At 48.5% G+C, this 13,637-nt stretch overlaps 2 protein-coding genes across 4 annotated transcripts; both read right to left on the bottom strand.

Moving 5' to 3' along the window:
* Window positions 1–1,215: 1,215 nt before the first annotated feature.
* On the bottom strand, window positions 1,216–5,857 carry LOC101876537 (triggering receptor expressed on myeloid cells 2). 3 transcript variants are annotated; one of them, XM_005142842.4, is made up of 4 exons: window positions 5,698–5,857; window positions 3,529–3,873; window positions 3,148–3,202; window positions 1,216–2,741 (listed from the first exon to the last, which is right to left on the bottom strand). In XM_005142842.4, exons 1-4 carry the CDS (start codon window positions 5,738–5,740, stop codon window positions 2,600–2,602), a joined length of 585 nt encoding a protein of 194 aa, XP_005142899.2. In that variant the 5' UTR covers window positions 5,741–5,857; the 3' UTR covers window positions 1,216–2,599. The 3 variants fall into 3 exon arrangements, with proteins under 3 accessions (XP_005142899.2, XP_030899350.1, XP_030899349.1); XM_031043490.2 differs by having other exon boundaries at window positions 1,216–2,642; XM_031043489.2 differs by having other exon boundaries at window positions 3,529–3,870.
* A 470-nt stretch (window positions 5,858–6,327) lies between these two features.
* LOC101879796 (polymeric immunoglobulin receptor-like) lies at window positions 6,328–12,768 on the bottom strand. The gene is made up of 8 exons (XM_005142862.3): window positions 12,645–12,768; window positions 11,861–12,196; window positions 11,227–11,547; window positions 10,294–10,617; window positions 9,169–9,244; window positions 8,243–8,358; window positions 7,795–7,856; window positions 6,328–7,691 (listed from the first exon to the last, which is right to left on the bottom strand). The coding sequence occupies exons 1-8, from the start codon at window positions 12,685–12,687 to the stop codon at window positions 7,485–7,487; spliced, it is 1,485 nt and encodes a 494-aa protein (XP_005142919.2). The 5' UTR covers window positions 12,688–12,768; the 3' UTR covers window positions 6,328–7,484.
* Window positions 12,769–13,637: the final 869 nt, after the last annotated feature.

Here is a 13,637-nt window from a genome sequence, read left to right as displayed (position 1 = left end):
TGCTTTGTTGAGTTGGACCTGTTTTCAGTTCCTGAATGTGGAGTTGTATCCCCCTGGTGCGTCCCTCTCATGCAGCAAAGCTAACACCAGCACAAAGAGAACTTGCAGAGGACAAGGAAATAAGCAGCCCCAGGAGGAGGGTCACTGGAGATGAAGCTGGGGTGGCAAATGGGAAATCTGGATTCCTGCTGCCCTTCCTGGGCAAGGGTTGTCAGGCTCCAGGGCTGCTCTCAGGTTCCCTGGGACCCCTCAGCTGATTTCTTATGCCTTATACAGGTCTGCTACATGAGTTATCAAAGCTTTTCTGTGTGAAAGGTTCCTGTGAGTGGAAAACACGTTTAACTGAGTGGAAACATTTGTGCAAAAGCTGTTTTTTAGTTCTCATCAACTTGAAATAGCGCTGTCGCAAACCCATTTGGTTTTGATTAATACAATCCTACAAAATGGTATTCAGTGGTTTTGATGGGAATCCATAAAGTATTATTTTCTTTTTATTTCCTTTGAGACTTTTTTATTTCATATGGCAAAAAATAATTTCCTGGCCACTTCTGCCTCTAGATACAGGTACATACTGTGGTTCTGTGTTGAACTATATAATAGAGTTTACCCTGTCCTTGATAACCTCTAGTGGGATCTTTATGTCTGGGTACACCATCTTTTGCTGTAAAGCAAAAATGGAAGTGACACATCACTCTTGATTTATTTGAGCTGTCTCCCACCCCGTGCACTGTTGACATTGTAGCTCACCCTCAAGTGAAACCTCTACCTGTATTCTTTGCAGCAGAATATTCTTCACATCACCCATAGAGGTATGTGCCAGAATTCTCTCTTGGGAGTCCTGCCGTGGTTGCAGGGCACCACAGTTAGCACGTGGGAATACTGAAGCCAGGCTTTGTTAGTACAGCTGCAGTGGTGTGTGGCTGTGGATGGGCTCATTTAGCCTCTGGAAGTGAGTTTAGCCAGAGCACAACCATGGAGTGCCTCATCAGGTTTGGGATCTGAGCTGCTGTTTCTGCATGGTGCTAAGTGAAGGTGGATATGCTGAGCTGCCCAGCTGACTCAGAGCATTTCTACACAGCATAAACACATCAGCCCATTCTAAGTGTCACCTCTTCTTTGGGTGATGTGCTGTGACCTGGTGTACTGCAGCTCTTCGTCATGGCTCCATGCTAAGTCAGGTAATCAGTTTGATTTTATTTAGCTTTGCAAGCAGGGAAAAGAATGTGAATAGCCTTGGGTTTGGGGTCTTCCTGGGAGAGCAAAATGCAACTTCACTTTGGGGAGTGATGAGCAATGGTCACGTATTAGTAAACATCCCCTTAAGAGGGTAGAAAGAATACAGGGAGAAATACAGAGAGCCAGTTCATTCTGTGCTTGCAAAGAGAACTTTGTGCTTTGAGAAATAAGGAAGCAGGCTCAGGGCTGCAGGGAGACTTCCCATTCCATTCTATTATGTTCCACTGTCCCTTGTACCTTTCCACAGTGACTGTTCACCAAGGATCCACACTGCCCAAGGCAGTTTCTGGGAGTTAGTCTTCATCACCTTGGAAAGACAGGATCTGTCCCCTGGCACTGTTCTGAAATGACCCGAAGTTGGTGTGTCTCAGTTCAGACCCTGGTGAAATGATACTGGGGATGAGTATCTGGTGTAACTCTGCCTGATGGTGCTGCTGGCAGTGGCTGGAGAGGACAGCAGAACACCGCATTGCCAAAGGCTTTAGAGAGTGGAATCTCAGTTAAAAACCTGATTTTTAGACAAATTATACTCTTAGCTTTCAATAGAGACCATCTAGTTCTGGTTGTTTTTCATGCTTTTGGGGGTAGCATTCAAGTGTTTTGTGGAGACATGTAGGACACCTTGAAAAAAGCTGAAGACAAGGAAATAACCAGCCCCAGCCTGAGGAGGGCAATCACTAGAGATCAAATGGGAAACCTGCATCAGTTCTTTATCACTGATTTCCATGAATCAGAAGTTCTTGAGGATTTGAGACATAACCATGTCTTTCCATTTTTACATTATGAGGATGTGTGTGTGAGTTGCTCAACGCATTGTGGTTGGGATGTGTTACCTAAACTTCTGGTCTTGTCGCTGGTTTATCTGTAGTTTTATTTCTAACAAAGCATGTACATTTGCCAGCTGTACAGAGCAATTTTTTTCTGGCCTAGCAATGAGCTGGGAGAAAACTGAACAGAGCTGCTCACCCTCCATGTGCCTGGGGAAGCATCTCTGCACACAGATAAGCCTGTGCTGGATCTCTTGACAGAAAGATTTCATGTTCCTCTTTTCCCCCAGCCCTCGATCCCATCCTCTTCCTTTAGATTCGGGTGCTACTGGCAGCATCTTTTCAGTTCAGTTGTGCTGGGAAAAGCTGGTCATCACTAAGAGGAAGAAGTGGCAGATGGTGACGTTCCCTCTCCAGAGCAACAGGTTCAGCGGTGCCTATGTTTAGTAGGCGATGCTTTTCTTACAGCAGGTGGCAAAGCTTTGCCTGCAAATGTCTGATGGTCATTTCCCTGTGACCTCCCTTTGGTGTGGCTCTAAGCAGTGCTCTCCCAGGAGGGGCTGATTCCATCACCAGTGAAAGGGAGGACCTGCTGCTCACTCAGCCTTGGGTTCGTCCACTGTTTCTCTGCTCTTCCTGCTGTTGCCAATGATAAAGATCAGCACAGCCACCAGGAACTTAGAAACCAGTAATCCAGCAAGGATATAGAAGACAGTGAAATCAGCTTCAGGAGGGATGCTATAGGGAACCACAAATACAACAGTGAAGGGGATGGTTCAACCTTTGCAAGACAGCCTTAAAGAAACTCAGTACAAATGTGAAGATGGTAACATGCAACAGGCAGTCTCTGCTTGTGCACAACAGAGCCTGGTTATCTCACATACAGGTAACAGGTTATCTCACATACAGATGAAATTATGATCTTCAGGATTTGTTTTGCTTGACACTTAAGTACTGCATTTTTTAAATTAGGATAAAAACTTTAGAAACCACACAGAAGCTCTAGGAATTGTCATGGATTAGGAACAGGTAGAAACTATGCCTTTGGTGCTATTCCTCTCAACTTCTAATGGGGTTGCCAATCCTAATCTGCCTTAGTTTTAGGAATAGCAGAGATCACAGCATGAGGAGTTCTGTGGCTTACCTGGAGATGCTCTGCACAGCCCTCGGCTCCTCTGGCATTTGGGTCTCCAGGACAGCTGATGACAGAAACAGAACAGTTCAGTCTGCAGCTGTTTGTGGGTGATGCTCATTGGTGTCACCAACACCAGTGCCCCTGCAAGGGACAGGTAACCAAGGGGAGACTAGCCACTGGACTAGCTTCTAGAAGGTTAATCTGGGTAGCAATAAAGGGATGACATGTAAAAGGAATGTCCTGTAAAAGTGAGGTCATGTTACTGTAAATCAGGAACTAAAAAGAGGCAATGAAACACAGTTCCTCCTTAGAGTAAGACACAAATAGATGTTTACTGAAGTGAGGCCTTGGCATCTGCAGAACCTGTGAACTCAGAGCCTCAGGACATACCTGTCAGCACTTCCACTTGCACTTTCCTTAAGCTGTTTGTTTCCCCCAGGTAGTCACTTTTGCACTGGTACAAGCCAGCATCCTGCTTCTTGAGTCCCTTTATGGTGACTGTCAGGACACCTTCACGGATGTTGTCGCTGATAGAGGTGGAACCGTTCCTGTTCTTTAGGAAAGGCAGCCAGAAGCGTCGGGCACTCACCACATGTTGGCACTTGGTCTCATGGATCTGCTTGCACCAACTCTTTTCTCTCCATCGCTGCTGCCAGGGGTTATAGGTGCAGTTGACAGAAATGGTGTCCCCCTCCATTCCATACACCACCGTGATGTTCTCTGCTGCACAGGCTGCTAGGAGAGGAGGAGGAGCATGAAGCTGGGCATTTACATAGACTGAGTTGGCACCACACAAGTTGTCTTGCTTTTTAAAAGCTCTTTTTACAACCCTAACTCCTAACCTGATGTTGCCAAGCTGTTTGTGTGTGCCTCTCATTGAGCTGTGGCATCCCTGCTTTGCCATGTCCAGCTTCAGCAAGGCAGCTTGCTTCAGGATTTGGCTCTGAGCACTTCCACACATGTTAACAGATGCAGTTGCCTCTGGAATACCCCCCTGCAGGAAATCTCCTTTGCAGTAAAGGCCCATGAAGTTTATCCCCATTTTAAGGCTCTTTATACAGCCCTGGAAGTACTAAAATCACCATGACACCTCCAAACCCATGCCCAGCTAACTGCTTAGGAGGTTATTTCTTAATCCCACTCCCAATTTCTAAATATGGGGGTTTAGCAATTTTTTTCCACCTTGTCTTTTAATATCCTGCTAATTTTTATCATGTTGACAACTGGTCTGTGGCTGCTTGGTCTTAGCTCCTTATTCCTAATCTCCATTGCTCTTGGCAGAGGCAGAGCTATTCATACTTCCAGAAAGTGCAGTGTGGTATTTGTGGAAATCCCTGTATTTCTAGTGAAGATACTCAGATGTTTGTGCCTTCTGTGAAACAGAAGTGATGATAACACAGAAAGAGATTAAAAACCAGGACTTTGTGCTGGCTGAGCCTTTTAATAACACTTCTTAAAATCATTTTAACCATTCTAAGTGAATTGTAAGCTAAACAAATGTGTAAATCTTTCATCTTGATTAGAAGGCAAAAATATGAATTAGTGCTCTCCAACACACTCTTTATCCTAATCTGTTGCCCTCTTTGGTTATTCCAGCTGAGGTTTACCCCCGACATGTTCAGTCCTGTCCTGTGCAACCCCTCTAAGCACTTTAACTCCTTCTCCTATCCCACGTTACCCCCTCTTCATCTTCAGTTTTGCCCCTCCAGTTCCAGGAGTGGCCCCAGGGTTTGGGGCTTTGGCTTTGTTTTAAATAGAAACAGCACTGCAAAAAATCTCTTCATCCAAATCATGGCATTTATAAACCTGCTGATGCCCCTGTGGAACACTTTGTGTCATCCTCTTTTCAACCAATTCTGCTGACACATCACTTACTATTTGTGTTCCTCTTCCCTTCTTGTGTGCTGCTGAAAAAAGGATAGGGCACTTCTTTCCCAAACTCGTTCAGATTTTTGAGGCAGGTTTCTGCACTCCCAAAGCCTGAACCTTTCACCAGTGCCCTTCTGTGCATTGCTGTACCTGGGATCTCCAAAGTGTGCCTGGAGGGAGAGGCCTGCTAGCTGGGTCCTGTGCCTTGTTTGTCTTTCAGATGGACATTGATTCCCAAGCTGAGCATAGTCAAGTGCCCAAGGCCCCTTCACTGAGCTTTCTTTGCCTCCTCTCAAACCTGCCTGCTGTAATTTATATTCCAAGCCCTACAAATGGAAATTAACAGGATTTAGCAGTTTCACCCAGGACTTCTGTCTGCAGTGCTTCCTCTCTGACTGAAAAGGATCCCGGTGGGAAAAGCTGAGCACTTGAATCATCCTTTGGTAAATGAATGGAAAAGCACAAACTCTTAGGAAGGAGTCTGGCATCCCTGCAGTGTAAGTGGGGAGGAAGAATAGGATGTAGAACACACTGCAGTGCTCCAGGGTTCCTCTGCATGCACTGCCCTGGACTTTGCAGTGCTCAGGCAGGTAGTAAGAGTTTTTACCCTACCAAAGGTACCCTAGCCCAAGCTTTGCACCAATCCTTCACCCTGTTAACTGAAACCCAAGGCCATGTATGCTTTCTTACCTGACAAGAAGACCAAGAAGATGAGGTGCACAAGCTTCTCCATGTCAGCTGAGCAGAGACAGGAGAGGAGTCTCAAGGAAAGTAAAAAGGGCTCTTGCCCAAGAGCAGCTTGCTTTGCCCCCCCCTTGCTCTGCCGGAAGGAATGAGCACAGGAACTTGGCATCTTTTTGTCCTGCATATTGAGCAATTCAGCAGGGATGAACATTTCTCTCGTGGGCTGCAAACTCAGGCATCAGCACTGCCCATGAACAACCACATTTAGCCTAGACAGCCTGAAAGAGAGCATCATGTGATGGCCTGAAAACATGGTGCTGGGAGCCCCTCCCAGTGCAGCCCTGGATCCTGTCCACCAGAGCAGGCTTTGCATGGATTGAATTCCTGCAAAGCCAAAAGGGAAAGGGGTGGCCCTCAGGGAGACCCTGCAGGTAGCTCAGTCAGCATCACAAGGCTGAGCGGAGGGCAAGGACATCACCATGTGGGTTGTTTTCAGGAGTGAGAAGGTTTAGAAGAGCCTGCATGTGAAGCATTCCTATTTGACATCTAACCAAAGGCAAGAAGACAAGAACATGGTGTTGGGTGAAGCTGTGAGGTGCTTTATGTGAGCAAACCAGACATCTTTATTTTGTATGGAGCAGAAAGCACAGAAGATCATGGCATGGGGGCACTGACACGGAGCCAGTCAGTGCTCAGGAGGGCACTTGGAGCCTCCTGTGATGGCAGCAGACTGGTAGGCTGTGGATGATGCTGGTTTTTCTTTCTTGAACTTATTTACTTGGAGTAAATGGAAGTACAAGTAGACCCTTGGTAACGTGTGTGCTTATCTGCTTCACAGGCAGATAAACCTACTATTCTCTCCATTCAGAAGTGCCTTCTTTTTCTCTCCTCTAATTACAGCTTAAGGAAATGGTACCTCACAGGGCCCAGACAGTCTCCCTGAGGCTGGCTGCTTGCAGGTTTTGTTCATTCTTGCTCCAGTGAGCACAGTTTTGGGCTCCCTTTGATCAGAAGCAACTGTCTTCCTGAAAATGCCTCTCTTCCACTCAATTGTTTTCCAGTCTTACCCTTCCACTGTTCAAGCCAGTGTAACTGACTGCATGAATAGCAAATAGTTCAGGGAATCTAGGGCTGCAGGAACTATTTCCAGAACCATTTTCTTTTTCTTGCTGTCATTTCAACTTTGAAAATCTCAAGAAATACAACAGCTTCCCTGCTGCAGCCACAGTGAGAGAAGCCTTTTGGATGTGACTGGCTTGTGAAGAGGAGTGGGTTCAGGCTCCTGCATAGCTGGGTGCAGCTACATCAAGTGCCAGAGTTTGTGGTCTTTTGGAGAAATGGAGCTGAGCCCCAGCAAACTCCTTGCACATTGCTCATCACATGGCTGCTCAATCTGGAATGTTTCCAGCAGAGAGAGGGAAGCAATGGCATCACTTTCCAAGGGGAGCTCTCCCATGAAGCTGCACAAAAGCCCCAAGAGCTTGTTTTCTGTGGTGAAAGCTCTGCAGAACCCATCTGTGAGGAGCAGCTGAGGGAACTGGGGTGTTCAGCTGCAGAAAGGGGGTTCAGGGGTGATCTTCTTGCTCTCTACAACTCCCTGAAAGGAGGTTGTAGCAAAGAGGGGGTCAGTCTCTTCTAATAGAAGGGAGCTCTTAAAATGCATAGGCAACATACACATGGCAGCAAAACCTTAGATCCTCCCCCAGTGTCCATCCATACACCTCTACTCCCCATTCCCACTTTGTATTCCAGTTCTTTTCTCCCATTTCTGGATTGTTTTGGGATTCTGTGCTTCATCCCTTGTCATTTGTTGATAACTGCTTGAATGCAATGATAGCATATTCCACGTTTTCATCCTTGGGTTTCCTCTGAGCCTCACTTAGTTCAACATTACAGTAGAGAGGGTCCTCAGGGCTGAGCCTGGATTTAAAGTTCAGGGTAACATACTTCAGGTCTTTGCTGTTGTCCCTTGGACTTTCCAGTCTTTCATGGCTGTCAGGCTATGGAAAGAAAGGGAAAACACTTGTTAGCATGATTCAGCTGTTATAACAGAGCGTTGGTAAGGGTTTTGGTACCACAGGGAAAATCTGTTGTGTTCCTTACCTGTGCTGTGTCCCCTGGTTTCTCATAGGTGTCCTCTTCTTCTCTGTTCTCTTTGGAATGAGCTAAAATCAGAGATTTTAGAAGTAGAGAAGTCCATGAAATGCCTGGGCATTGCCTCTGCTTCCAGAGTCTGGGGGAAGGCTGTGGGATTGCCCAGAGACTGAAGCAATGGGGGTGCCCGTGGAACCCATCTACCACATTGTTCCCACTTCTCCTCTGTCATGTTAGGAAGTGTCATATGCAGAGTCTGGAGGAGCATGGATTTGTCTTATTGTCAGGGGACCTCATAGCAAAGAGCCTGCCTTGAGGCTTCCCAGGCAGCAGCTGCCTTATCTTCTCCAGGGCACTGGGAGCTGGGAATAAGCTTGCCTGGTGTGGAAAGGAGATGGCCCGGAAAGGCCCTGCTTAGTCCAGACTAGAACACAAGGCATTACCAGACTCTACATACCTGTTGCCTTCAGCTGCTTGCAGCGCCTGACATACAGTGTTACCAAGCCGATGAGTGCCAGGAGGAACAGGATGCTCAGGACCCCAGACAGCAGGATGAAGGTATTTCTATTTGAGCTGAAGCCAGCAGAGCAAAGGAGTAACCAGTGTTAGACAGTAGCACAGTGTGATGCTGTTGCAGCCCGTTATCAAGCTGTGACCACAAAAGGGACAGGAATAGCTTTAATGCCTGAGGTTTTATGCACTTGAAAGGAGGGCCTGGTTCTCCTGCAGCAATGCTCTCTTGGTTTCTCTGTAGCTGTGCCTTCTAAGCTTTTCCTAAACTATTCTCCAGGCTTTAAAAATGAGGCACTGCTCAAAGTTCAGAGCACAGTACCAGATCTCTGGAGCAGGTACTGCCTTTCCCCCGTGTTTAGCTGCACCTGAGCTGATGTATGGTTGTACTTCTAGGTGTTGCTGTAGTGTTGATGACAGCAGATGTCCAAATGGGAAGAAAATCCCTTCTATTTAACAGCCTGGTAAATAGAAGGATAAAACAGCAGCCAAGGACTATTTCATTGTTAAATATTCATGGCCAGGAGTAAGCAAAGTTGAGACAGAAAGGCTTAGGGGCAGAATCTGGGGGGTTCTGTGGCTGCAAAAGGGAAAGCACCCCACACAGCGCAAAGATAGGATAAAAAGGTGAACATGCATCTACATTCTAGAAAGCTGTCTCTTGATTTTATCAATCTACTTCTTCATGTGTAATTATAGTCTGGGCAGGAGCTGGAAGAGGAGATGCCATCTTTGGTAGGGACTGTGGTGTGTAATTCCTCTGGGAGCAGGATGCCCAGAGGCTGCCTGTCCCAGGCAGACACATGTATTTGTGGAGGAGACACTGATTACTCTTGTATGTGGTCAAGCTCAGAGACTTTCTGTCGGCCTTACCTCGGGGCTGGGCTGTTGGCAGGAGGGGTTGTTTGACTTGTGCCTGTAGCACCTGGCAAGGTTGTTCCAGCCAATACTGCAATCACAACATGAAGAGAAGAATTACCACTACTGGGTTGCTTTGCATTCACCAGCTAAGCTTCTCTGCCATTCCTACCATGGATATAAATGCATTCCCACTGTAACACCTTGCACAGGGAAGCTGCCTGGGCACCTGTGTCACTGGGACACATTCTGGCAGCAGGGATGGGACTAGAAGGTCAGAATATGGGAGGGAGGGGCAGGAGCACAGCAGGAGCCCTGTGCATGGCAGATGGATGTGCTCTCAGTGCAAGCACATCTGCTCTATGGGCAAGATCTGGAGGTAGCAATGATGATGAACTTAACAACTCTGCTTAAGCAGGCAGGCTTATGAGAACTAAGCAAAGCATGCTGGCAGTGCAAGACCCAGTTGTAAGAGCTGCTTCCAGGCCCCTTCCATGCCCAGGGAGGTTGTGCCTGCAGGAGCTTGCTCGCTCAGAGACTGCACTCAGTCCTAGAAATCCTGATAGGATTTTCACCTAGAGAATGATAGCATCCCCCCTCATCTTCTGGACTGCCATATCCCTGCAGTGCTGCTCCGCCACATGCCTGAAGGGCAGGCTGCAGCATGGCCTGCCACAATCACGTGCTGAAGTGTTAGCACATACTGTTAAAACACCATGCTGAAATAAAATCTAGCAGACAGAAGTCTTTAAAATATGGGTCTACAGGTTGTCCCCTTGGCAACCAAATGTGAAAGTCTTAATAGTCTTTGAAAGGCAAGGGACAAGTTGCTATAAAGGGGCAGAACTGGTATCATGACAATGAGTGACAGAAACACCTCTGTGAGGATAATTGAAGCTGCTCTCAGGTGGAAATGAAGCAACACAGCACACATGTTTGCTCCAGTTCTGTTCCCTGCTGCTATTCCATAGCAGGGCTGGTATAAGAAGGCACTGTGATACAGGGCTTGGGCAAGCAGACACGTGTAAATGTAATGTGGGAGGTGGTGTGAGCTGGGCAGTGCAGAGCCCAGAGGGAAAGGGTAAGAAAGTGAGTTTGGAAACTACAACCAACCGTGTTTCCCTACAGGTCATTACTCACCCTCAGAAACATTAAGTGTGACCTCCAGCATTCGGAAGAGATGAGCATCTTCATAAAGTGCACACCAGTACACACCGGCGTCCTGCACCTGCAGTCTCTCCATGGTGACAGTGACAATCCCCTGCTCCGTGTCATCCTGGATCCTGACTCTGCCTTGCTGAGGTGTCCTCTGGTACTCCAAGTTGGTGGTGGTGACCAGCACTGTACATGAGTTCCTTGCTCCCTCTTTACACCAGGCTTTGCTCACAGTCCTGTACTCTGGGTCACTGTATGGACACTGGACAGAGACATTGCCTGATTCCTTGGCTGTGTATTGTTTGGTCCCTGGAAAACACCCAACATGTTTGGTGAGACCCCAAAGCAGGCACAATACCATCACTGGAATACTGCTGTGGGCTGAATGCTCCCTAGATCTTCTACCTCCAGACATGAGGAGCAGAAGGGGCCTGGATCCACACTACATGTGCAGAGGTGAGTCACATATGTGTGCCCCCTTCCTCTTGTTCCCCCAGGGACTGCACACTCATGGGCACTCAGCCCACAGGGCCTGGGAGGCAAGGACTGAGGAGGGATGGCAGCTGTGGGGGCAGATCAAGAGCAATGCCTGGCAGTGGGACTGGTCTCCAGCAGTGCCCACCATGGGCAAGCCCAGTGCTGAGCTGGAGAAGCTGCTTCTGGAGTGGCTGGATCTGCCTGTGGGAAGCCCTTGTGAAGAGTGGGAGCTCCTGGGAACCTCCCCTGAGTCTCTGCTGGGAGTAGACAGCATGAAGGGGCAGCTGCCAATGTGTCTGCCAGAGAGACAGAGCAAAGGCTGTGAGCTGTGGTGGCAGCGCTGGGCTCTAATGCTGGGGCACAGGATGGGAGGGAGAACGAACAGGGGAACTGGGGCTGAAATCTGCAGACATCCACGCCTGGCTGCCAGTAGGTACTCACTCTTGAGCACAGAGAGCCTGACCTCCATGAGCCAGGTGAAATGAGACCTTCTGTAGAGTGCACACCAGTACATGCCAGAGTCCTCAGCCTGCAGCTTCTGCATGGTGATTGTGACAGTCCTTTTCTGGGTGTCATCCTGGATCGATGTTCGGTCTTTCAGAGCTTTGCTGTTAAGCTGTGTTGAAGGGTAGTCTGTCCTCGCCATGACACTACACAAGGTCTCATCTTCTCTTCGACACCAAACTTTTGTCCCCACGCTGTAGCTCATGGTGCTGGGCGGGCACTGCACAGAGACACTGTCCAACTCCCACTTGTGCAGCTCTGTGAAACAGTAGACGTGGTCATGGCCCTTAGCAGTGGATGCCTGGGACAAACTGCCCTGGGGCAGCTCCCTCAAAGAGAGCAGTCCCTCAAGGAAGGGGTGAGGAAGGGAGGACAAGAGAGCTGAGAGCTTGCAGGGTCTGTGGGGCTTCCGCATACTCATACCTGTGTGAGTGGGGAAGGCAGTGAGCAAGGCTGGGCTAGAGAGGGGAATGTGGGGGTCCAGGGAAGCTGCTCAGCTGTGGGGATGGAGGGAAGGAATAATGTTGCATTCTGACATGGCTTGATTTTTTGTGGGGAAAAAGGTACTCACCCTTGAAAACAAACAGTGAGATCATCCTTAGTGGATAATACCCAGAGGAGTAGTAAGCACAGAAGTACGTGCCTGAGTCCTCTGCCTGGAGCTCAGTCATGGTGACAGACACAGTTCTCTCTGTGGGGTTGTCCTTTAAAGCGACTCTCCCCTTTGCAGCCCAGCTTGTGTGTGTGTATTCTTTTGTCTCCACTAAGGGCTCACATTGTCTGTTTCTGAGGCGGCACCAGACTTTCTGCTGCTGGTGGGTAGTCTGTGTTGTGTAAGGACACTGGATGTACAGACTGCTGCCTTCTGAGCGTGTCTCCTCTGTGCTGCTTATCTGGGCCTGAAAACCTGTAAATATCAGATGTGGTGAGGGAGAGAGAAGCTGCGTTCTGCTTCCCAGAACACATGGGGAAACTGCCTGAGACCTTCCCCCATGGCTACTAGTGGCTGGAGGAACTCGGAGAACCAAAATTGCTCCTGGCTAAATTCACCTGCTTGGAGACCAGAGGTTGATTTCTGGTGGGCAGTGCTGAGGTTTCAGCTGGGACCACCACTGTGATTTAAAATCTGGTATCATTGATTTAAAACCACAGAGTTGCAGGTGCTGGAAGTGTTGGACCTTCAAGCCTAAATGGAAAAATAGTGGGAATTGGGGCTGCCCCTTCCCTTCCCATCCCTCCTAGGAGTTGCTCAGCTCAAAGTCTGGCCAGTGCTGGATTCTGGTGTGGAGCTCCCCAGGCAGCAGGAGGTGGGGAAGGGTGTCCCCTGCTTAGATTCATGCCCAGCCGTTCCTTACCTGGGAAGCAGAGCAGCAGCAGGAGGAGGGCTCTCAGCTCCATGGCTGTCCTCAAGCCCAGGGAAGGGGCATTGCTGGGGGCTGCCCAACGTGTCCTGTTCAGAAGTGTCTGTCTTGTGAGCCCTCACCGTGATGCTGCTGGAGGAAGTGCCTGAGCTCTTGCTTTTGACGGAAACACTTCACCACATTTTGCTGTAAGACTGATATTAAGAAAATGTGAGGGTGCATTTGCGGAAGTGGCTGAGGGCAGAGCCTGTCCTGTCCTGAGGGCAAAGGCTCTTTGCTGCTCTCACCTGGCCATGTTCACACTCTGCCCTCAGGGCAGCAGCACCGGGGCTCTCCTCGGGCTGTCCTGAGCCATGGGGGATGCAGCAGGTCCTTTGCTGTGGCCCAGCCCTTCTCTCTGGGCTCCCAAGGTGTCCTCAGCCATTCAGACCCTAATGTCTGAGGCTGTGGTGTTGTGTGACTTCATGCTGGCTCGGTCACAGTGCTGCACAAGTGCTTGTGATGGCTGGTGGTTCAGTGTGTGGAGGGATCAGGCAGGAAACTGGGTGTCAAAAGATGAAGAGATTCTTCAGCTTTGGTTACAGCTTAGTACTGTGCTCAAGGACAGATCTTTTCATACCCATTCAAGCTTTGTGTCTAGAGATACAGTGAGCACAAATATATATGGAGTTATATTCCCCCTATGGAATAGTTAACAGGCCTGAGCTGGCTCTGTGGAGGCTTCAAAAGACTGAGGATATAAAAGGTTTGGTAAGGAAACAGAAGCCTGTGTCAGTCGTGTGTGATAGTAAAGCTCTGCTAGTCATTCTGGGGGCTGCTGAAACAGTATTACACTGCTGTCATTTGGACGAGCTCAGTTCCAAAATTATTAGCAACTCTTTCATGTACATTTGCTTCCTTGCTGCCTCCCAAAGACTTTCCTTTTCTTTGACAGTGGCTTTCAGAGGGATCCTTCCCTTCAGAGTTGCTTTTTGTGCTGCATCAAAG

The sequence above is a fragment of the Melopsittacus undulatus genome, chromosome 16 (assembly GCF_012275295.1).
Source record: "Melopsittacus undulatus isolate bMelUnd1 chromosome 16, bMelUnd1.mat.Z, whole genome shotgun sequence".
Classification (NCBI taxonomy): domain Eukaryota; kingdom Metazoa; phylum Chordata; class Aves; order Psittaciformes; family Psittaculidae; genus Melopsittacus; species Melopsittacus undulatus.
The sequence above is the reverse complement of the archived record's forward strand: the minus strand, read 5'-3'. Positions and strand labels throughout refer to the sequence as shown.